Source organism: Callospermophilus lateralis, chromosome 2 (genome assembly GCF_048772815.1).
Source record: "Callospermophilus lateralis isolate mCalLat2 chromosome 2, mCalLat2.hap1, whole genome shotgun sequence".
Classification (NCBI taxonomy): domain Eukaryota; kingdom Metazoa; phylum Chordata; class Mammalia; order Rodentia; family Sciuridae; genus Callospermophilus; species Callospermophilus lateralis.
In genome coordinates, this window is record NC_135306.1 from 151,494,188 (window position 1) to 151,517,208 (window position 23,021).

General features: G+C 45.0%; 3 protein-coding genes across 9 annotated transcripts in view; 2 read left to right on the forward strand and 1 right to left on the reverse strand.

The window, feature by feature from the left end:
• Positions 1–562: 562 nt before the first annotated feature.
• Positions 563–13,764, forward strand: Lamtor1 (late endosomal/lysosomal adaptor, MAPK and MTOR activator 1). Its single transcript, XM_076846712.2, has 5 exons — positions 563–746; positions 4,772–4,917; positions 5,134–5,211; positions 5,537–5,663; positions 6,174–13,764. Exons 1-5 carry the CDS (start codon positions 705–707, stop codon positions 6,264–6,266), a joined length of 486 nt encoding a protein of 161 aa, XP_076702827.1. The 5' UTR covers positions 563–704; the 3' UTR covers positions 6,267–13,764.
• Lrrc51 (leucine rich repeat containing 51) lies at positions 7,970–22,561 on the reverse strand. 7 transcript variants are annotated; one of them, XM_076846705.2, is made up of 8 exons: positions 22,334–22,505; positions 18,057–18,102; positions 14,803–14,886; positions 13,193–13,276; positions 12,435–12,569; positions 9,535–9,740; positions 8,466–8,614; positions 7,970–8,191 (listed from the first exon to the last, which is right to left on the reverse strand). In XM_076846705.2, the coding sequence occupies exons 5-8, from the start codon at positions 12,514–12,516 to the stop codon at positions 8,062–8,064; spliced, it is 567 nt and encodes a 188-aa protein (XP_076702820.1). In that variant the 5' UTR covers positions 12,517–12,569; positions 13,193–13,276; positions 14,803–14,886; positions 18,057–18,102; positions 22,334–22,505; the 3' UTR covers positions 7,970–8,061. The 7 variants fall into 7 exon arrangements, with proteins under 7 accessions (XP_076702820.1, XP_076702822.1, XP_076702825.1 ...); XM_076846707.2 differs by lacking the exons at positions 18,057–18,102; positions 22,334–22,505 and adding an exon at positions 22,517–22,561; XM_076846710.2 differs by lacking the exon at positions 18,057–18,102 and having other exon boundaries at positions 7,970–8,143.
• A 115-nt stretch (positions 22,562–22,676) lies between these two features.
• The window catches only part of Numa1 (nuclear mitotic apparatus protein 1), a 77,394-nt gene continuing 77,049 nt past the window's right edge, over positions 22,677–23,021 (forward strand). Inside the window, exon 1 of the mRNA XM_076846717.2 lies at positions 22,677–22,764. The gene's annotated coding sequence lies outside the window, so the exon portion shown is untranslated. The remainder of the gene's footprint in view (positions 22,765–23,021) is intronic.

Genomic DNA, 23,021 nt, shown 5'->3' on the forward strand with positions numbered 1-23,021 from the left:
GGGCATCAGGCATATAGAGCCTACGTGTGCGCACCAACTGTATGATCTACAAGAACGGGGTCTGGATCCCATTCGCAGCTCGCATGGCATTTAAAAATGTATGGTGACAAGCTCGGCATGGGGCACAAGTCTGTAATGCCATTGATTTGGGAAGCCGAAGGAGGATGTCAAGTTGGAGGCCAACTTCAGCAATTTTTCAAGACCCTGTATCAAAAATAAAAAGGGCTGGAGATTTAGCTCAGTGATAAACCATCCCTGGGTTCAATCAACTGTACCAAAGCAAAACCAAGAAGTGCATCATGGAGCATTTACATGAGTTCACTTACTGGCCATAAAAGGTGGCCTAGGGGGCCATGCGATCACAGCGAAACTCACAAGAAGGCCACTACGGCCAGGGGTGGAGATGATTCCAGTTTGAGACTGAGATGATAGTCATATGACACACCCTTCTCTTTCGTATCACGTGTCTCGTATCTTGTCACGTAGGGTGCGCCTTCTCATTGGGTGGCTATGATCACGGGGCTGGGGGCGGGACCGGAAGTCGGGGTTTTGGCAGTGGAGCCCAAGCGGCTCTGGGACGCTGTAGGCCTGGGGAGAAAGGCAGGTTGCTTGCGGGAGGCAGCCTCAGGTCATGTGACCGGAAGGGCTCTTGACGGACGCCGTCCCTCCTCCGCTCGGCCTGAGCGCCCGGCCCGACCCCGGCCATGGGGTGCTGCTACAGCAGCGAAAACGAGGATTCGGACCAGGTGCGGCCGCGGCAGGCGGGGCTCGGGAGTGAGGGCTAAGACCCTGAGGCTTGGGGCCCCAAAAAGACCTGCAGCGGAGGGCGAGCTGTACCGCGGGGCTCACTGAGTACGGAGGCCTGGAGGGGACAGATTACAGCGAGGACGCCTAGCCGAACTCCTACCCCTTTTGAAGTCCCAGGTCTCTACACAGTGCTGGCCTGGGGTTGAGCATGCAGCCGTCCAGCTGACGTGTTCCCTTCTTTTCCAACTCTCCGTACCGTCAGACCTTTACAGCTTCATGGATCCTAAGCCTAGGTCCCCGGGAAACAGTCCCTTCCCAACTTCCTGTGCCTTCTCTGTGCTTGTATTAGTGGGTTTTGCGAATCCATTGTAGAGGTGGGTAAGCTGAGGCCCTTTAACTAATCTGTCCTGAGATGAATCAGAAATTTATGTATCTTGTCCCTGGGGTTGGTTTAAAAAAAAAAAAAAGGCTACTGTTGGTCTGGGTTCAGAGAAGGCCTCTGGAAATTGGTGAAGATAGCTAATGAAGAATTTCATAGATACAATAAGGACATTGGGACGTGTGGGAAATTGGCTTGGGAAGCAAGTTATTGGATTTACCTTTTGCTGATTTGGGGAAAAGAGTTGGGATGGGGAGCTCATTTGGTTCTGAGTTTGGCTTGCCTGGGTGCAAACGCTGCCTAATGCCTGAAAGTTTATAGTTAGAGGGTAGCCCTCTCAGGCTAGAGGGTACCTATCTGGAGAATGTGGCTGTGTCCCTCTTCTCCTTGGTACATTCGTACTTTTTTCTACCTGCCTGGACTGACCACCTTTGAGAAGGGAGACCTTTCCAAGGATGAAGTCTCAAACTGCTGGCTACTCACCTTTTTTAATGCCTCTGAGTCTGGGACCTACCTTTAAACACATAGTACATACAGACAGCAGAATTTTCTCATCAAGTATCCTGCAGCATAGTGGGGGGAAGATGGTCACAGAAACAGAACAGTTCTATCCCCAGTGAAGTTATTTTGGGATAAGGATTTAAATACAGGAAAATGTTATTTATGTGGGAAGTATGAGTGGTTCCTGATACTCAATGCTCCATACACTAAGTGAACACAGTCATATTTCCCACCCAATGTTAGGCTTGCTTCATGACTTGTATTTCTCATTTCACTCTAGCCTGTTAGAGAAGATTGCATAATATTCCTATCTACTGGAAAAGTTGTAGTCTAGTAGCACACTGATCCTTTAAAATATAATATGGATTCTTATAGGGAACAAGGTTTAATTCCTTATAAGAAAGGATACGATCTCCCAGCTTAAAGGGAAAGCTGAGCTTGCTGATCTCCTGAATCTCCACCTTTCCTTTGATGGGCTCTCATTTCTGTTTCTAACCCCCAGAGAAGGTTCTTGATCAGTGCTGAGTGATTTGAAGTGTTCTGTGGCATAGGCCACAGCCATTCATCATCATCTCCAAGGCCTTCTTGCAGCTCTTGGGTAGGCCCTTATCCTGCTCTTTTATTATAATACTAAAGTGAAATGTGCAGTCAGGAATGGTGGGCAGTGAGCATGTTTATAATCCTAGCTGCTCAAGAGGCTGGAGATGCAGAAGAATTGAAAGTCTAAAGTCTGGGGATGTAGTTCAGTGGTAAAGTGCCCTAGGTTCAGTCCCTAGTATAGGGGTGGTGGGGAATGTATGAATTTTCAAGGGGCTTTTACAGGTGCCTCATTTGACTCTTGCCAATCATTTGTGATATAAGTATCTATTTAAAGGTGAAGAAAAAGTTCAGAGAAGCTAAGGGATTTAACCAACTCAAGAAGTACCCTAGCCAAGGTGTGTTGATGCCAAACCATGTGCTGTATCTATTGGGCTGTCTCTTCCAGCCACGCTGTAGACCAGGTGGCCAGTCATGGGCAAGACACGTGGGTTCATGCTAAGGTAGACAGTGAAACACTGACTTGAGTTATGCTGACTCAAGGACAAACTTTAGTGTGATAAATCTACTCTGTGCCCCACTCATCCTTTGGTGTAGGGTGATATTATTTGTCCATTCTGAAGTGGGTAGCATGACCTCTTCTAGGAGTCAGGCAAACAACCTTGTTCTTGAACTGCTAGTTGGGAGAAACTACTCTGTCTTTCAGGAAGATCTGTCTTAAGTGGGGGCTGGGGAAAGGATATAGGAAGCAAATCCGGGCCTCATTATGGAGCCAGCTTTCCTTAGAGTTTTATCTTTGACGTTTTGTCTTTTTCTTCTTCTTCTTTCTTTCTTTCTGTATTGGGGACTGAACCCAGGGTCTCGTGCAGTGCTAAGCAAGTGTACCAATGAGCTACATGCACTCCCAACCCCAACCCCCCCATTATTTTTTAAATTTTGAGATAGGGTCTCTCTATGTTACTCAGGACTGTCCTCAAATCTGTGACCCTCCTGCCTCAGCCTCTGAGTAGCTGGGATTATAGCCACAACATCATCTTTTTAGCCATTTAGTACTGAGGATGGAGGAGGATAGAGGGTGTCTGGGGGTTTAGAGGTGATGATGCAGAAGCCCACAACTTCTTTCTCTTAATAATGGGAACTGAATTAAATGGCCTGAGGACACTTGGGCAACCTAGGCTTGAAAAGAAAGAGGAAGGTGAAGAGGCTGGGCCTGCCTAGGGTGGGGCAGGCAAGGCTGGAGGAAGTGGCCCTCTGTGAGGAGTTGTGGGTGGAGGATTTGGCTCCTACAGTAGGGAAGTCTGTGGTAGTAACTGAGAGACGCTTGGAGAGGAGCATTAAGGAATCTGGTAGGCTGGCTTTGAGAGCTGATGACTCAGCATTAGCCAGGTTCCACCCCCTCCATGGCCCTCCCTGCCCCATCCATCCTTGGCATTATCCTGAGCTCTTTGTGGCTTAGATATGCAACAGGTCTGCTTATCCAATTTGCAGCTGACACAAAGCCAGAGGGATCTGTAGCTGCTGGCCTTATTATAGTAGAGTCAAATCCAGAAAGAAGCAGGTTAGAACAGGGCCTGAAACAAGACTAGGGAGGCTAGATTTCAACTTAGGTCAATTCTAGGGGATGTAATGATCATCAGTGCAGACTAGTAGTAATTGAGCTACTAGAATGAAGGAGGCTGCTCAGGTCACATTGAAAGAGGTATGATGAGCTAGGCATAGAGGCACATGTCCATAATCCCAGCCAGGGCAGGAGGATTGCAAGTTTGAGGGCAGCCTGGGCAACTTACCAAGATACTATCTCCAAATAAAAAATAATTATAATAAAGATCTGTGGTAGAGCACACCTGGGTTCTATTCCCCACTATTGCAAAATAAGTAAAGGCATCTGGAAAGCTTAAAAAAATGAAAGAGGTGTGGTAGTTTGGCAAGAGAGGGAAAGCTCCACTGTTCTCTTAGGTCAGGATATACTAGGCACGCTTCACTTTGGTCTGGGAGTCATATACAGAGCACAAGACAGGAGGGTGAACACCTAAGGTAAATGGACCTACCTCAACAAGGGAGCAGAGTCATGATATCCCCTCAAAGGCTGGGCAGAGGTTTCTGCCCTGAGATGATCAGGATGGCCATGTGAGGGGTTGGGCTTGCTTGTCCTTGGAGCCTAGGATCTTGTCTAGACTCACCAGGCCCTTTGCATCTTGGGAACAAACAGCTTTGCTGGGGAAAGCCTTGTCTAAGGGATCAGGAAGGCACTTGACTTGTACTATTTTCCTTCTAGACCTTATTGTTTTGGTATTTTCCCACCTCCTCTGTCTTCTCCCTCCAATATCCTTTCTCCACTGGGTGCTGGGTTGTGTTCTGAACACATATTATGTACCTCTATTCATCTGTGCAGGACCTCTAGGACCTCTTGGTCTAGTTCATCCCAGACCACCAACTCAGCTGAGCTCCTAAGGGCAGTCAGGGACCAAGTCTTACCTAACATTCCATAAAGTTGGCACTTTTGAATATTCATATTTTAAAATATTTTTGGTGTTTAAAGATGAGAGCTGGGCTGAGGGGAGAAACACAGGAAAGTCCTGGGCCTGACTTCTCAATGGCCTCTCCTAGGACCGAGAGGAGCGGAAGCTGCTATTGGACCCTAGTAGCCCCCCTACCAAAGCCCTCAATGGAGCTGAGCCCAACTACCACAGCCTGCCTTCTGCTCGCACAGATGAGCAGGCCCTGCTCTCTTCCATCCTTGCAAAAACAGCTAGGTAAGTATGTGTCACAGCACAGGCCTAGTGTAGAATGGGCCTGGATATGGGGGATGGGATAAGGTCATTGAGGAGAGGTGGTGTTGGGCCCTGCCCTGCTCTGATGGGCAGGTGGGATATTGGTGTCAGACAGCACTTGAATTGGCACCTGCACGGAGTCATGTTTGTCCCCCTTAGAAGTACTTGTCACGTCCTCTCTGTCTTCTTTCCTCAAAGCAACATCATCGATGTGTCTGCTGCAGACTCCCAGGGCATGGAGCAGCATGAGTACATGGACCGGGCAAGGCAGTACAGGTGAACATTGGGCCAGCTTGGGCCCCTCATCTGCCCTCCATACCTTCCCATCTTTGGAGCCTGGGCCCTAGCACAGCCTCCTCATTTTGGTGCAGCCACAGTTGATGTTTATGTCAGCCCTGTTTGCCCTGTGTAATCTTGAGGGTGCTGAGGACAAAGTTGCACCAAGAGTGAGTTTGTGACGAGCTGAGTGAGGCCCCTGTCATCTTGCTCCTCTGGCCTCATGGAGTGAGGCTTGCTGAGCCGGGCAGGACTGGGCAGGACCGGGTAGGGAAGTGAAGGCTATGGCCTAACTAACCTTCCCTATCCCCTTCCTCTTGGCCAGCACACGCTTGGCTGTGCTGAGCAGCAGCCTGACCCATTGGAAGAAGCTGCCACCGCTGCCGTCTCTTACCAGCCAGCCCCACCAAGTGCTGGCCAGCGAGCCTATCCCCTTCTCTGACTTGCAGCAGGTGAGTCACACCAGCCTGTCTCCTTTGCCCTTCCCAAACTGCCCAGAGTATAGCAGAAGGGTTTACCACTCTGTCTCAGAAGAGGTAGGGAGTAGAGTTAGGGAGCCTTGTGGCCTACCCTACTTTCTCTAACTTTTTCTGTCCTCACCAGTCTCTCTATCCTCAACCTTGATTGTTATTCTGGGTTTTTGTTTTTTTTTTTTCCTTCTGCCTTTCTCATCAGCTTTTTTAATTTTTTATATTATTATTTTATTTTTTTTAGTTGTGGTTGGACACAATACCTTTTACTTATTTATTTTTATGTGGTGCTGAGGCTCAAACCCAGGGCCCTGCACGTGTTAGGCGAGCACTCTTCCACTGAGCCACAACCCCAGCCCTCTTATCAGCTTTTTGTCCTCCCTCATTCCCTCTTCTTTTCCCTCACTGCCATCCCATCCCCCCATTTCTCCTTTTCTGGATCCCCTCTCACATATTTCTCTATTTGTTTCCTCTCTGGCCCTTCTGCCTCAGGTCTCCAGGATAGCTGCTTATGCCTACAGTGCACTTTCTCAGATCCGTGTGGACGCAAAAGAGGAGCTGGTTGTACAGTTTGGGATCCCATGAAGAGAGGGGTCTTTGGACAGCTCTTCTCTCTTCACCTGTCTCCATCCCACCTCCCATGGCCCCCAGCCTCACTTCGGCTTATACAGTACCCTAACCTGCTACTAATCACTGAGAAGAACGTGGAGGAAGAGAAGAGCGAGGCTAGAAGCCTGAGCAAGTGAGGATGGAGCAAGGGAGGGTAGAACCATTCAGGACTGGCCTTCAAAGCCCTGGCTGGGGTGGAAGCCAAGAGGACAGGGACTGGAAGGTCTTCACAGTCATTGGAAGGTGGAGATACCACTGTGGGAGTGAACACCAAGGGACCTAGGGGGAGGTCCTTCCCACCCTTTCTCTTGGCCTCAGATTCACTCCTGTCCCCCTTTCTCTGACTTGGTGCTCCCATGCACCTCACTAGGGTTTGTGCCCAGGGTCTGGATGAGCTTGAATTTGAATGAATTGAGTTTGTATTTCCAGCACCCTGGGTTTTTACATGTTTGGTCTTTTTTTCTTTTTGTTTGTCACCCTCGATAAAGGAAGTGTATTCATTTGTGTGCTGGTTCCAGCCCCTCTGTCCTGCCTACTACCCAACTATTTATTTTTGGCTATTCAAGTCGTTGAGCAATGAGATGGGGGAGGAGGTATCTTCTAGGATCATTAAGAGGAATCCAGAACTGTGTGGTGAGACACGCCGTAATCCTAGCAGCTTGGGAGGCTGAGGCAAGAGGATCTTAAGTTCAAAGCCAGCCTCAGCAAATTGGTGAGGCCCTAAGCAACTCGGGGAGACCTTGTCTCTAAATACAATATAAAAAGGGCTGGAGATGTGGCTCAGTGGTGAAGCGCCCTAGGTTCAATCCTCCGTACCAAAAAAAAGGAATCTAGGAGATTAGCATTTAGAATTCCCAGGCTTAGCTTAGACTTAGCCTAGGCTAACCTCAAGTTGGATAAGACTGCTCTTATCCCTATCAAACACTGTCACAGCTGGACAGAACTAAATCTGAGGCAGTTATGAATGCTGGAGACCCTGCCTCAGGCTCAGTGGAATTACAATAGTGCTAGGGGTGGAGGAGACCAGATTCTGCTAGAGATGCTTAATAAGGACCCAGCAAGCAAATGTTTTCAAAAGCAAGAAGATCTTTTTATCAAATGAAATCTTTTTTTTTTTTTTTTTCTTGTACTGGGAATTGAACCCAGGGACATTTAACCACTGAGCCATATCCCCAGCCCTTTTTATTTTTTGAGATAGGATCTTGCTAAGTTGCTGAAGCCTTAAAAAGTTGTTGAGGCTGGCTTTGAACCTGTGTTCCTCCTGCCTCAGCTTCCCAAACTGCTGAGATTAATAGGCATGCCTGGCTATGAAATGGAATCTTAAGCAGAATACCAACATATAAATATTAAGAGTAGGACTACTGTGATCTGATTGAGGTAGAATATAGCCCATCTTCTGGGCCTGTCTTTGAGGCCTCTGTTGCAGCTCCAAGAACCTGGCATTCTGTGAAGAATTTGGGAAATGCTGATCTCTAATCCCATGATATCTAAGTTGAAGAGAACAGAGGGGCCCAGAGAGGCTAGATAAGTTTTCCAAGGACACATGCAAACCCAGGTCCCCTGTGTCTCTGGCCAGCAGGCCTTTCCCACCATTGCCTGCCTCAATGAAGTAATATTAGAGCTACTGGCAGTTGCTGGAGTTGGAGGGCATCTTTGCAAGGTACAAGTGACTTCTACTCTGAACAACAGCTCAAATCATTTATTCTCAAACTAAGCTGACTAGCTTCAGGCCTTCAGGACTGCTGGGGTCCTGGGAACCTCAGAGTGCATCCTACTTGATCCGGGCCTTCTTGGGCTTGATGTTCATGCGTTTCCAGACTTCAGCTGTGGTACGGTCTGCTTTGGTGACCCCACTGAAGTCGAACGTGGTGATACGGGGCAGGGTGCACAGCACATATTGCCTGTAGGGAAGACTTGGGCTGGGGGCCTGCCCCCCAACCAGAATCCCCTTCCCCTCCACCTGTTGCTGCTCTTTTCCCTCACTGCAAGGAATGGAGGGACCTGAATATGGTGTGAGAGAGACTGGGTTCATCCAAACTGATAGCAAGAAATGCTTATAGTTCTCCCTTCCCAGGTTTACATGTGGTAGAAGAATGGTCTTGGATTTCCTGTCTCACCTTCTGTTGTCTCCTAGGGGAGCCCAGCTGAATTCCAGCTCAGGGACAGGATACTTACCTATACCCCTTCTCTTCCTCTATGGGGTTACCATGGAGTGTCAAGCTTCGAAGCCGAGGAAGGACAGCTAACTTATTCACTTCCCCCAGGCTCTGGATACTGTTTCCATGAAGATAGAGGACACTCAGATTGAAGAATGTTGTTAGGATCTGTTAGGGAGGAAACCGAAAGACAGTCTGGCAAGACCCTGGATTTCTGCTCAGGACTAACTTGCTGGCAAAAAAAAGGAAGAGTTTGGGGAACAACTTGCCCTCTATTCCAATCCTTATAGCTATACTGGAGGATTCTAACCTACTTTAATTTACCTTTTAAGGGCTAGAGGGATATCACATTGAAATAGAACTGTGATCTCAGGAAAGAAGGTATGGGGACCTTCTGTCTTGGACAGGAGGTGTAGGCCCCTAGACCCATCACTGCTACTGTCTGGCCAGGTGATGGCTCTCCTACTGGTCCCTGAGCCTTACTTGCTGCTTCACTAAAGACCTTCCCACTTGAGGTGAACTAAAAGTCTTATCACAGCAAGGGACCAGAGTACAGAGTATCATGCTAGGTACATAAGAGAAACTTTTAAGATATTAGTTAAATTAAGATCACTATATCAGGGCTACAGTCTTCCCATTTCTTAAAACATGAACCAGAAGTTGCAAAAAGTAAGTGTTGTACTTTTCTATCTACCTCATTCATAGCAGAACTCAGCATGAGACATAGTAGGTACCCAGTAATGACAGCTACAGTTTTGCTTCAGCTATCCATGTGCCACTTGGTTCTTGTATCTTTTCATTTAATCCTTACAAACCCTTTATGATGCTGGCGTATTATCCTGATTTTTCAGACAGGAAGGTTGAGGTTTTAAGAGGTTACGTGGCTTGCCCAAAGTCACAGTTAAGAGGCAAAGCCAAGGTTGGAATCTGCATCTGTGACCTTAAAGCCGTGTGCTTTATACTACACCATGCTGCTTGTTTAACTTCCTTCATAAGATGGTAGAGAGGCTGGGGGATGGACAGTGGCCTTACTGTACCCGCCTCTCCATTCTCACCCCTTGACTGAACTCCTACAGCTAGAAACTCACAGGGTCAATGGAAGTCAGGTCATTGAAAGACAAGTCGATCCAGGCCAGGTTCTCTGGGTGCTCCAGGATCTGTGAAGCCACCTGGGTGAAGTCTTTCAAGTCATTGAGGACGTTGTTGTTCAGCCACAGGGACTGGGTCAATGACTTTCCTGACTTTGAATGCTTCAGTGGTCGGAGCCCTACCCTTGGCTCCTCACTTATCAGATCTGTGAAGACAAAGTATGGCTTGGATATATCAACTTTGCTTTTCTGGAAGGAACAAATCTGTCAAGATGAGCATCCCCAGATATAACCGAAGGGCTAACAGGCCATAGCACTATGCTTGAGTTTAGAGTGACCCCTGTTCCATAAGCTCTTAACAATCAATGCAAGATTTAACTATGGGGTCAAAAACTTCCCATCCCAAACTCTTGGCTTTCCAGGTTCAGATGGTCTCGTGTCTGTGGTATCATTGAGTCCTCTGTGTACCACCTCTGTGTGGAGTTAAGAATGAGCAAAGCCACTTCTATTTTTTTTTTTTTTTTTTTTTTTTTTTTGGTACTGGGGATTGAACCCAGGGGCTGGGTTCACTGAACCACATCCATAACCTTTTTTAATATTTTATTTTAGAGACACAAAGTCTTGCTGAATTACTTAGGCTGGCTTTGAACTTGTGATCCTCTGGTCTCAGCCTCCTGAGCCACCGGGATTACAGGCGTGTACCACTGCACCCGGTGGTAATTCTATTTTATAGACGAGGAAATCTAAGAACTAGAGTTGTTGGGCTTGAACCAGGAAGATGACAGCACAAAAATCAAGAGTTGTCCACTAGTGGTACACATAGAATTTAGTTCAATAGAATTCACCCTGATGGTCCTCCTTGTCTTCTGATGGCGAGCTACAATGTCTAAAATATTGGATATATGATGGTGAACACAACAAGAGATAGTTCATGCCAGGCTCTCTGTGAACAATAGAGAAGGGATAAAGCAGATGTTTGTGTCTTGGAGGAGGTGGTTCAGGTAAAATGGAAGCAAACTGGCAGTATAGTATGATGAGTGCTTCTCCTCACTCAGTCTAGGAGCTCAGGGAAATTTCCCAGGGAAGGTGAAGCCTGAGCTGGACCTCAGTGGAGGCAAAGAATGTGAACAGCATAAGCAAAGCCACAGAACTGTAGAACAGCACGAGGGAGTGTGCACAAGCACACTACATAAGAAGGGAAAAGGAAGCAAACCAAATTGTTTTCCCTCCTTCCAGTACTGGAGATTAAACCCAGGGTTATACATGCTAGGTCATCATTTTACTCAACTACATGCCAGTGCATTTTGTTTTGTTTTTGGATACGAGTCTTGCTAAGTTAGTTAGTTGTCCAGTCTCAACATTTTTTTCCCTTTCTTTTGGTATGGTTCTGGGGGCACTCTACCACCAAGCTACATCTCCAACCCCTTTTTAAAATTTTATTTTGAGACAGGGTCAACTAAATTGCCAAGGTTAGCCTTGAATTTGTGATCCTCCTACCTTGGGCTCCTGAGTTGTTGGGTTTACAGATGTGTGCCACCACAACTGTCTCAATCATGAGTCTTAAATGCCAAGCTAAGTGTTTGGGGCTTTTTCCTATAGGTGATGGGAAGGAACTGACGCATTTAAAGCAAAGGAGATGGTTCAGATTTTTCACTTGAAAGATCACTGTGAAGCTTCCAATTCGAGTATAGATTTTAGTGGGTGGGTGGCATGAAAAGACCAATTTGGCTCTGTCAGTCATCTAAGCAAGAGATGAGAGGGACATAAAATCAACATGACTTGGCCAACTGGATGTAAAGATAGTATAATAGTATATTCAATGGTGGTACTCAGTTTTTTGTTTGTTTGTTTGTTTTTTTGTTTGGGTGACTGGGTGGATGCCAGTTCTGTTATCTCATAAAGAACTAGTATAAGGTGTACAAGTTAGGGAACAGAGACTCTCCAGAGAGTGAGAATAGAGACAAGGGTCAAGGAGGAAGAGGAAGCCATTAAAGAACTTAACAAATAATTATGGGATGAAGGGAGAACCAGGAAAGAACAGTTTTAAATATGTCCAGGGAGTCTGGCAGAAGCCAGAATGGAGCGAGTTCCAGAGTGAATGGGAGGAAAGGAAGTATAAGAAGGTAGCCTTAACAACCACCTCAGAAAGTCTGGCTGAGGAGGAGAGACGTATCCAACACTCCCACCCCCACTTCATTTTTTAAAAATGAGGTCCATAAGACAGATGGACCTTGCTTAGGCACACAGTCAATTGCAGAGTCAGAACTAGACACCAGTTTGGGTTTTGGGTCCTTATTCCCTCTTGCCCCTAAGCACCCACTTCTTGTTTTTTCTTTTCTTTTTCTTTCTTTTTTTTAAAATTAGTCTAAAGGGGAAGGAAGTATTTGCCAAACCTAGCCAGCATGTCTTCACATTCCCTTCCATTCTCTTATTAGACACACTGTTCCCACCCTCACCCACCACTAACTCTCCTCTCCTCAGTTTCAGGTCAGGCAGCATCCACTAGGTGGCTGACTGTCATAATCCTGGAGTAGGTGGGATCCTGAGGTGGCAGAAGGGTACTGCAGCACAGTACCACTGCTTGTGAAGAGACTCCTAATCCTGCCTCCCTCCCCACACCTGAGAACCTTCAAATGAAATGAGTTAGGTGAATAAAAATTAAAAGTCAGGAGCTCAGTGTGCTTGCACAGCATATGTGAGGTCCTGGGTTTGATCCCTGGCACCAGCGGGAGAGGACAAAAAATCTCCCATTTCCTTCTTATCCTGCAAAGATAACAACAACAAATCTGCAAGTGTATGTGCAGAGTCTTAGACTTTTAAGTGGAAGACTGGTCCCTCCTTAGGGACCATACCAAGCCTGCTGCCATGGTGAGTGGGAGTGCTGGGTTTTGAGGGCTGACCTTGGATGACGTGGATGCTTCTGAAGGAGTAGTCGAGAGGGGGCTCCTGCACGGAAGTGTTCTTATAGTCCCGTTTGCTCATAGTTCAGGCCATCATTCATCAGGTGCAAGCATGGGCCTTGGTAGTCCGGGTTCCTAGGAGGACAGAGAACACATGTTTCCAGGTACAAGGTACATCCAAACTTCAATTTCCCCATAGCCTTCCACCCCTGCTTTCTACTCTTCATTCTAGTAGGCCTGCCCAGCTGCATTTCCATTTTAAGATATTAATCATTATTTCTTGCATTTGTAAGGCACTTCTCAAAGCACCCTTCACATCTCTTAGAACTTATTTCATAGTTATAAACACCCATTTCTATTTTCCAGAGAAAGAAAATGAGACCCAAGGGGTAAAGGACTTGCCCAGAGTTAAGCCAGTGAGTCAGTGGACTGCAATAACAAGTCTCCTGAATCCTACTCTGAGAGTCTTTCTGCTACTCCATAGTAGTTACCACGGAGACCATCTTCATACTTACCCTCTGGTGACATCAACTGTGTTATTCTATTGCTTAATAAACCCTTGAGGGCCAGCGCTCAATCTGGTTGGTGTCTGAGAGCCCTTCCCATTTCTGATCCAGCTGGGGATTTGCTACCTTCTTTCCTCAGCTTGTTGGTCAGCCACTTCACCTTTCTATCCAAAGACCCTACTCTCAACCACATCCAGAGTGTAGCCATACTTATAAACACACATATAAAACCAGATTCTACTTCTCACTCACCCGTCACTGATGACTGAAACTCCACCATTAGGGATTCGTTCCTTTGGGTTCAGGGATTATTCCCTGTTAAAATGGAAATTCCCTCTGAGAGGGGTAAACATAAAGTTACCAGTTATTTGCAATGTGGTGTGAATCGTCTTATCAGATCCTTTCCAGTATATTAGCTAAAGTAAATCTGAGAACAGGTTTTTCCTGGAGATGGGCAAGCTACAGAATACTACTTACCTGGGATGAAGAGAGCTGAAAAAACTCATTTTGCCAAGGAGGTTTTTTTGTTTGTTTGTTTTGTTTTGTGAATCATACAAACAAAAGACAAACAGATGGACAAGTACATATCCTAGTTAACCTCCCACTTTTGCACATCATCTACTGCTGTCACCTCCTCTGCATTAATACTTTCCCTCCTTTCCAAAAGGATGAGGTTTTCAATAACACACTGTTAAAGCAGGATGATCTATAGAATGGTGCTGTCCAATAGAGATATAATAAAAATCACAATTGCAAGCTTCGTATGTAATTTTTAACGTAATTAAATTTTTTCTAGGAGCAATAATAAAGTAAAATTAAACTAATTTCATCTCAAAATTTTATTTAATCCAATATATCCAAAATATTCAGCATGTAATCAATATTAGAAATTACTAAGATATTTTACATTATGCCCCCCATCCCAATTTGAATTAGCTACTTGTGACTAATGGCTATACTGGACAATGCAGATGCAGAAAAATAAATGTGGAAAAGAAAGATCAGAAAGTAGATTAAAAGAAGAGATGTATCAGGGACTTTAATAATCTACACCTAGCTGGGCACAGTGGTGCATGTCTGTAATCCCAGCAACAAGAGGGGCTGAGGCAGGATTGCAAGTTTAAGGTCAGCCTCAGCAATTTAGCAAGGCCCTAAGCAACTTAGCCAGACCTTGTCTCAAATAAAAAGGGCTGGGGATGTAGCTCAGTGGTCGTGTGGGTTCAATCCCCAGTTTCACACACATAAAACCTATGACTATATGTAGTTCCAAAATTCCTGGCAGCTAAAACAAAAAGGAAAACCTTGGACTATTTAGTTTTCATCACTGTATTCAAAGAATAAATTATTCTATGTGCAGAGACAATGAAACTGGCAAGTTTTGTTTTGTTTTTGGTACTGGAGATTGAACCTAGGGCCACTCTATCACTGAACCACACCCACAGCCCTTTTTTTTGTTTTTGTTTTTTGTTTTTAAATTTTGAGATAGGGCCTCACTAAGTTTCTTAGGGCCTGAGTTCCTGGTCTTGAATATGCAAGCCTCCTGAGTCACTGGGATTACAGGTGTATGCCACCATGCCTGATGGGAAGTATTCTTAAAATGGGATTTCTGGGGGCTGGGACTTTAGCTTAATGGTAAAGCACTTGCTCTGGGATGCTTGAGGCCATAAGTTTGATCCTCAACAATACCAAAATAAACAAACGGACTTTCTATTAAAAACCAAGGACCTATAATACAGTACAAATAAATTCATTTTTTGGTGATTTAATGTAGGCAAGGATAGAGTTTAGTAGGTTTAGAGAGTTACAAAGGGAATGTCTTGTTTTCAAAAAATAGCAGTCTCATCAGACACAGTGGTGCATACCTGTAATCCCAGTGACTTGGGAGGCCGAGGCAGGAGGATCACAAGTTCAAGGCCAGTCACAGCAATTTGGCAAGACCCAAGACTCTGTCTCAAAAAATGCAAAGGTCTGGGGGTGAAGCTCAGTTGTAAAGCACCTCCGGGTTCAATCCCTTTGAATTCCCCCAACCCCCCAAAATATAGCAATCTCATCTGAGCTTTGAGGAATTGCCAGCTTGAGTCACACAACAGCTGAATTCTCTGTTGAGTGGTGGACTGGCCTCATGGACATGCGCTGTTGATTAGGGAGACCTGAATCTTTAGATATCAAATCTATAGGCAGAATGTGATGAATGAAAGGGACATAGGAGCTGGTGTTGGAGACAGACCAGCAACCCAGAGTCTCTTCAAAGAACAACAGAAGCATGACAGGAGTGTGGTCGATCTAGAGCAGGTTACCAACTATGTGGAGGAGTAGGAGATCCTGATTTCTACTCTGGAGATAACCATGTTTGTCACTGGAGATAGAAGGTCCTGGGAACGGAAAGTCAAGCTGGAACAGAAGGCAGAACTGGCAAAAGTCACAAGAAGGAAGATTTGGGGCTGGCTAAGAAGATCCCACAAGTAGCAGCAGAATGGAGTTTGTAGGAACACATAGACATTCCGGTAGAGGCTCTTACTGCCCTGACAGGTACTTTCTTATACATGCTGGATTAACATTACAATAAGAATTTTTTGTCTTGAGTTGGCCATGCTGGTACACACATATAGGCCCAGTGACTCTGGAGGCTGAGGCAGCAGGATTGCAAGTTCAAGGCCTGCTTCAGCAACTTCATGTGGGACCCTGTCTCAAAATTTAAAAAAAAAAAAAAAAAAAAAAAGGGGGACTGGGGATATAGCTCAGTGGTAAGACACCCATGAGTTCAATCCCCAGTCCTCCCTGCAAAAAGAAAAAAGAAAAAAAGGTGTTTTTTTTTTTTTTTTAAGTCTTATTCCATTTTGTCCCAGTTGTGGAACACCTATAAAAATTTATAGTGGAGGGACTGGGGTTGTAGCTCAGTGATAGATAACTTGTCTTGCATGCGTGAGGCACCGGGTTCAAAACTCAGCACCACATAAATACAAACAACTAAAGATAATGTGTCCATCTACAACTAAAAAAAAAAAAAAATATATATATATATATATATATATACACACACACACACACACACACACACACACACACAGTGGAGCCGGGTGCAGTGGTACACACATGTAACCCAGCAGCTTGGGAAGCTGAAGCAGGAGGATCGCAAGTTCAAAGCCAGCCTCAGCAAAAGCAAAGCACTAAGCAACTCAGTGAGACCTTTTCTCTAAATAAAGTACAAAATAGGGTGGGGATGTGGCTCAGTGGTTGAGTGCCCCTGAGTTCAATCTTTGATACCAAAAGAAAAAGAAAATTATAGTGGTGCAGTGGCACAGGCCTGTAATCCCATTGCTCAGGAGGCTGAGGCAGGAGGATTGCAAGTTCAAGGCCAATCTCAGCAACTTAGTGAGACCCTGTCTTAAAATAAAAAATAAAAAGGGCTGGGGAGGTAACTCAGTGGTAAAGTGCTTCTGGGTTTAATCCCCAGTATCCTTCCCAAATTAATAATGTATAATACATAATATACTATATATATTTATATATATGCATATAAATACATATATAAGCTTTGGACTGTATTTCCAATCTATTTTAATGCACCTATATCAACAGATTGAATATTTGCACAGAATTGAAACTTGAGAATTAATGGGTTAAAAAAAATCTACAGGTACTCAACAAAGCAAATAGCAAATGAAACCTAGCTTAGAGTCCTTCCCACATCAGCACCTGTAACAGGTTTGATGCCTTTGAGTAAGACCGACTATTCCTCTCAAAATATGTACTGGGTTGGAACCCTAGAATTCTATACCACTGAACATGGATTTTACCTTAAAATACTGAAGGGCAGATTTTTACAGTTAATCTCCTTAGAAACCATAGACTCTCAGTGCATCCTAAGACCTAATTTTGGTAGCTCCTGATGAATTTTCTGAATGAGTTAGTAGTAAAAATTGAGCCCTAAGAAGCTGATCAAATTTTCTTGTTGGAAAGAGTTATTAGCGGGCTGGGGATGTGGCTCAAGCGGTAGCGCGCTCGCCTGGCATACGTGCGGCCTGGGTTCGATCCTCAGCACCACATACAAACAAAGATGTTGTGTCCATCGAAAACTGAAAAATAAATATTAAAAAAGTACTCTCTCTCTTTAAAAAAAAAAAAAGAGTTATTAGCTTTCTCCATTTAAACAGGTTTAAATGGAGGTTGTGAGCTAGCGTCTTATCCATCATCTTACACAGAGCCTGGTTTACAACAGGCAATCAGGAAACTTGTGGCAGGCAATCAGGAAACTTGTGGGATGAATGAAAGAAAAACTGCCTCGTACAGGATTTCTGTTTTCTGTTTTGGGAGACTTGATGCTAAGCTGTTCTAACAATTGGCTCCCAGGTTCAGCTGTTTCATTCCACACTTCATTCACAGTAAGATATCAATTCAATACTGCAAACATTTGTTGAGTGCCTGCTGCCCTGTGCCTGACCAAAAGGAATGAAGCCAAGTACAAATAATAGAACCCTGTCATGAGCATAGAAAGACCTGCTGGGTTTCTATTGATTGTGGCAAACCAGCCAGCATCCAGTTTCCAGTAACAGCTGCCTGCTTAGTGAGTACTCTTTCTTGTTTCAACACTCAGCTCCAGTGTACCTTCTTTTATAAAGTCTTTCTTTTCCAGATAAAATTGATCAGTGCATCCTGAATTAGACTGATTGCTCTGATGGTCCCTATTCATGGTATCCCCTGTATCCATCCCTTTTTGCCCTATACCTTTGTAGTTCCATCTCTCCTTGATGCTGGGTTCAGCATTTTAACATGTTCTGTCCAATGGGATGTTGATAAACATGAAGCTAACAAACTTTAAAGCAGAGATTGCTCTCTGCTAGTGCCCTGAGAACGTGGCTGGCCTTTTGGAATGATATGAGAGATGTACAGGTGATCAACATGTGAAAGAGAGCCAGTGATCCCAGCTGAGGCCATCCCAAAATAGGCGATGGAGAGCCACCCAACCTACAGATGACTGCAGTCACATGATGAGGTTAGCCATGACCAGAACCATACAACTAACTCAGAGACACAGAAGCAAGAATAAATGCTTATTGTTGTAAGCCACTGTGTTTTAGGATGCTTTGTTATACAGCAATAGCAAACTGATGCTTACCCCCACTGTACTTTGAACAAAATTTCATCATAGCTTGTTTGTTCACCTGTGAAATGAACACAAATCCTATCTTGGAATCTATTATGTGGCCCACAACAAGTGCTCAATAAATGAAAACAGTTGTTGTCTCTGTACTCATTTCTTTTTCTTTTCTTTTCTTTTTTTTTTTTTCTTTTTGTATTGGAGACTGAATCTAGGAGTGCTTCACCACTGAGCCACATCCCCAGTCCTTTTAAAATATTTATTTATTTATTTATTTAACTGAGGATTGAATTCAGGGGTGCTCAACCACTGAACCATATTCCCAGCCATATTTTGTATTTTATTTAGAGACAGGGTTTTGCTGAGTTGCTTAGGGCCTTTCCAAGTTGCTGAGGGTGATTTTGATCTTGTGGTCCTCTTGCCTCAGTCTCCCAAGTCACTGAGATTACAGGCATGTGCCACGACACCTGGCTCTCATACCCTTTTTACCAGCTGCAGAGTATTCCATGGAATCTTTCATACTTTTAACCTTATTTATCCAGCTCCAAATTGACACAGATTTGTTTCCAGTTTGGGGAATTACTAACAACTGGAATTTGATCTACTGCCAGTCTATTTCTGCCCTCTCTCAGACAGGTAATAACAGAAAGTTACGGGAAGCTTTGAGGAATAACCAGGTGGGGAACTTGGAAGACTGATCAGCCTAGCTTACTACTTGTAGACTACAGGTAGGAGAAAAACCAAAGAATGTTGGAAAAATCTGTTACATAACCTAATGTATTCTGGCAAGTTATATTCCCAGGTGCCAAAGGGAAGCTCAAGATTCAGCCTGGTCTACACTCTACTCCCATCTCATATCCTCACCTCTACCTGCAGTTCAGCCAAATGCAACAATTCACAGCAAATTCTCTGCACTTGCCTCTAGGCCTTTGGAAAAGTTTCTCCTTTTACTCTCTATTTGGAATATAGATTCTTTCTTTATCCTTTTTATTCTTGTTTGTCCTTACTTTAGGACTTATCTCAGGATTCCATTTTTCTGAGAAGCCTACCCTTATCCCCAAATCTCGACATGGAACTTCTTTTCTTGGTTTCCATAATGCCCTATATTTATTGCCACCACAGCATTGATAACACTATAATTATCTGCTTGTTCTTTATATGATTATAAACTCCACCAGGGCAGGAACCATATTTTTCTCATAGTTGAATCTCATAGTGGTGGCAAGCAGCAGGTACTTAATACCTAAAAAACTGCAAATGAATTATATTACAAGGAGAAGGACATGAGGTTGCTCTAATTTAGGGATATGATATTTTCATTACTGAAAAACTGATTGACAACTCTAAAAGATAAAGTATAGGGGGAGAAAAGACAGGATAGGGGCTGGGGATGTGGCTCAAGCGGTAGCGCGCTCGCCTGGCATGCGTGCGGCCCGGGTTCGATCCTCAGCACCACATACAAAGATGTTGTGCCTGCCGAAAAACTAAAAAATAAATATTAAAAAATTCTCTCTCTCTCTCTCTCTCTTTAAAAAAAAAAAAAGAAAGAAAATACAGGATAGGAGGGGGAAGAGCATTTCAGGGGTTGGGGGTGTAGCTCAGTGGTATTGCACACTTAGCATGCACAAAGCCCTGGGTGCAATCCCCAGCAACAAAAGAAAAAGAAAAGCATTTCAGACAGAAGTCACAGCTTGAAGACCTTAAAGAAGGATATGTAACTGAAGTGAGAAGTAGGTATTATGGTTAGAGTAGAGATTAGAGAGTGGGCAGGAGCCACCCTGAGATGTTGCATTATGCTAAGAGCAATAGAAAGCCAAAAACTATACATTTAAATGAGGTTGGGGTGGGAGAGTGAATATCATCAGGTTTGATTTTGAAGGATTAATTTGGTTACAGTTCACAAAATGGCTGGGAAGGAAGGCAAGAAGGATGTGGACTAGAAAAAGATATTTAGGAAGTTAAGCTGGCTGGACTTAATGATAGATGAAGAATGGAAGAAAAGTATGAAAGATAACTTGGCCTGGGTATGGTGAATCCCAGCTATTTGAGAGGTGGAGGCAGGATGATTGAAAATTTAAGACCAGGGCTGGGGATGTGGCTCAAGCGGTGGCGCGCTTGCCTGGTGTGCGTGCGGCCCGGCAGCACCACATACAAACAAAGATGTTGTGTCCGCCGAGAACTAAAAAGTAAATATTAAAAAAGATTCTCTCTCTCTCTTTCTCTCTCACTCTCTCTTTAAAAAAAAAAAGAAAAAGAAAATTTAAGACCAGTCTAGGCAACTCAGCAAGACTGTTGTCTTTGAATTTTTTATTTTTAGTTGTAGATGGACACAATACCTTTATTTTGTTTATTTAGTTTTTTTATGTGGTGCTGGGGATGGAACCCAGTGACTCATGCATGCTAGGCAAGTGCTCTACCACTGAGCCACAAACCTGGCCCCAGACTAGTACTGGGGGGCGGGGATACTTGGGTTTGGGGCTTATTATATATTGTGGGACCACTGGAAGACATTCAGGCTTGCAGGGGAGGGTTGAGGGTTGGGTTGGAGTGGTGTACAGATGGTTGCCTTTGAGTTATCTTTTTTTAAAATTTTTTAATATTTATTTTTGTTTTTTAGTTTTTGGCAGTGTGTGTGGTGCTGAGGATCGAACCCGGGCAGCATGCATGCCAGGCGAGCGCGCTTCCCAGCCCCGCCTTTGAGATATCTTGAAGGAGATAATGAAGGATGCAATTGGCTATATGGATATAGAACTTAGATATGAGGGCTGGGCTGGATACACTGCATATAGGTGACAAATGAAAATTGTGGGTGGGAGGAGGACTCAAGAAGAGAAGATAAAGTGAGGTGGGAAGCAGACAAAGGACCAGCCCTGGCTAGGCCTGTAATTTCATCGATTTGGGAGGCTGAGGAAGGACCAGAAGTTTGAGGACAGCCTCAGCAACTTAGCAAGAAAGATCTGCCTCAAAAAAAAAACAAAAACAAAAACAAAAAAACAAACAAACAAACAAAAAGGGCTGGGGTGTAATTCAGTGGTGAACCACCGAGTTCAATCCCCAGTACAAACAAACAAACAAGCAAACAAAAACAAGCCTGGAAGAACTTTAAGACAGGAATGGGTCAATAATCAGGTCTAGCTACTCATGGACACTTCAGAACACAGGGGTCGTTAGCCAGATTGTTTTCTGTTTAAATATCTTCAATTCCTAGTGTCTTTAGTCTCTCTAGTTCCCTTTCTCATTAAAACTTCCAGGGAAGGACCTGAAACTCGTTCAGGCTTAAGTGTAAATGGCCCAAAGTAGACCATACAGGTTCCTTTTCTCTGGGGCAGTTTAACCCATTTCTTGGAAAAACCCTTTAAGATATATAGAGACAGGGCTGAGGATGTGGCTCAAGCGGTAGCGCACTCGCCTGGCATGTGTGCAGCCTGGGTTCGATCCTCAGCACCACATACAAACAAAGATGTTGTCCGCCTAAAACTAAAAATAAATAAATATTAAAAAAAATAAAAAGATATATAGAGACAGTACCTTTAAGCTAAAGAGATGTGATTGGAACTTGAAGAACCGGAGTCTATTTATAGCTTTATTACTGATTTGATGTGTGGCCTTGGGCAAGTCATTTCAATGGGTTTTGGTTTTCCAGTCTGTGAAATGGGGATAAACATTCTTGACTCATAGATGAGCATAAAGAGACTAAAAGAGCTAGGTGTGTTACTAAATGCAACAACTCTATCACGAGGACTGCAAAGGAAATGAAGCTTAATTACTGAGCTTCAAGAAGCAGACCATGAAGGTGTAGGAAGAAGAGGTTAATTTGGAGATACTTGTAGTGTGTATGGGAGGAACGTGCGGACGTTCTGAGAATGGATCTTACTGTTTGGCAAGAGGAAGGAAAGTGACGCTTCAAGCTTCATAAAATTTTCACATCTCCAAGAATTCGGGGCCGTGATTAGTCTATCTAGTGCTATTCCCCTGTCTCGGTTCCTCTGAGGAAAACCAACTCCAGATTTCCGATCTCCTAGGTGTGTTTGGGACTTGAGGCATGCGTCCTGGAAACCTCAATGTTGCGATAGGGGGTTAGGAAGCACCCTTAAATCTGTAAGGGCATGTGTCTCAGCGCTCTTCCCCTCTCCTACCCTCCAGTCTATCCTATATGGTGGAGTGTTGAGTTCACTGTGAAAGGGCGTGAGGATTGGGAGAAGGTCTCTGATTAGAGAGCTTTCTAGTTCTTTTGTGGAGCCCCTCCCCTCTATAGTGTTCTGGTTCCCTTGTTCCTGTTTTCCCGCCGGACTCACCCACAGTCGCTTCCGCTCCAGCCACTGCGCCCCACTACATTTAGGGTTACTAATCGCAACTCTCCTTGGCAACTACCTTCGTCACCACGCCCCAGCTGGAGCCATAACCACGATGCCTAACAGGGGCCTGTAGCTGGGGGGGACGGGGCCCCAGGGTGGTGCTGGGATTCGTAGTTCTTTTACCCTCAAGTCCAGGTCGGGGGGCCGGAAGTGTGACACGACTTCGCCTTTCCCAGTGGCCCTCACACTTCCTTTTCCTGGGTCCTCAAGCGTACCCTTAGAACGACAGCAGCTGACAGGGGCCAATCAGAGGGCGGCGCGAAGGGGCGGGGCCATAGTTTAAACTAATTGTGTACTGCCGCTGCTGGCGCGAGTCCGCGGCGAGCGGCGACCCCGGGGAGCGCGTGGCGCGGAGCGGGAGTCGCGGCCAGGTAACCGGCGCGGGCCCCCTGCTCGTGTGTGGCCTGGGCGCCCACAGGGATGCCCAGGCCTAAAGGGGTGCTGGAGAGGTCGGTGCGAGCGGAAGCCCTTCTAGGTGACCCTTCTAGGGGACAGTCAATCGGGGGTAAGGCTTGTGGGAGGGAAGCTGTGGGAGGGCCTAAGGGGGAGGGCCTGTTTGGGGGCGTGTCCGTGGGATTTTGTCTGAGGGCGACCGGGATGGCGGGTAGTGCAAGTTCCTGAAAGGACT

What these genes read in the sequence shown, in the direction of transcription:
- Lrrc51 (XM_076846707.2), bottom strand. Translation starts at nt 12,516, where the DNA reads ATGAGCAAACGGGACTATAAGAACACTTCCGTGCAGGAGCCCCCTCTC. An exon ending in ACCTGACTTCCATTGACCCT is followed by an intron (nt 8,615 to 9,534) that starts GTGAGTTTCTAG and finishes CCTCCCTAACAG; the next exon opens with ATCCTAACAACATTCTTCAA. An exon ending in GAGGAAGAGAAGGGGTATAG is followed by an intron (nt 8,192 to 8,465) that starts GTAAGTATCCTG and finishes TCTTCCCTACAG; the next exon opens with GCAATATGTGCTGTGCACCC.
- Lamtor1 (XM_076846712.2), top strand. Translation starts at nt 705, where the DNA reads ATGGGGTGCTGCTACAGCAGCGAAAACGAGGATTCGGACCAG. An exon ending in AAAACGAGGATTCGGACCAG is followed by an intron (nt 747 to 4,771) that starts GTGCGGCCGCGG and finishes GGCCTCTCCTAG; the next exon opens with GACCGAGAGGAGCGGAAGCT. An exon ending in CCTTCTCTGACTTGCAGCAG is followed by an intron (nt 5,664 to 6,173) that starts GTGAGTCACACC and finishes CTTCTGCCTCAG; the next exon opens with GTCTCCAGGATAGCTGCTTA.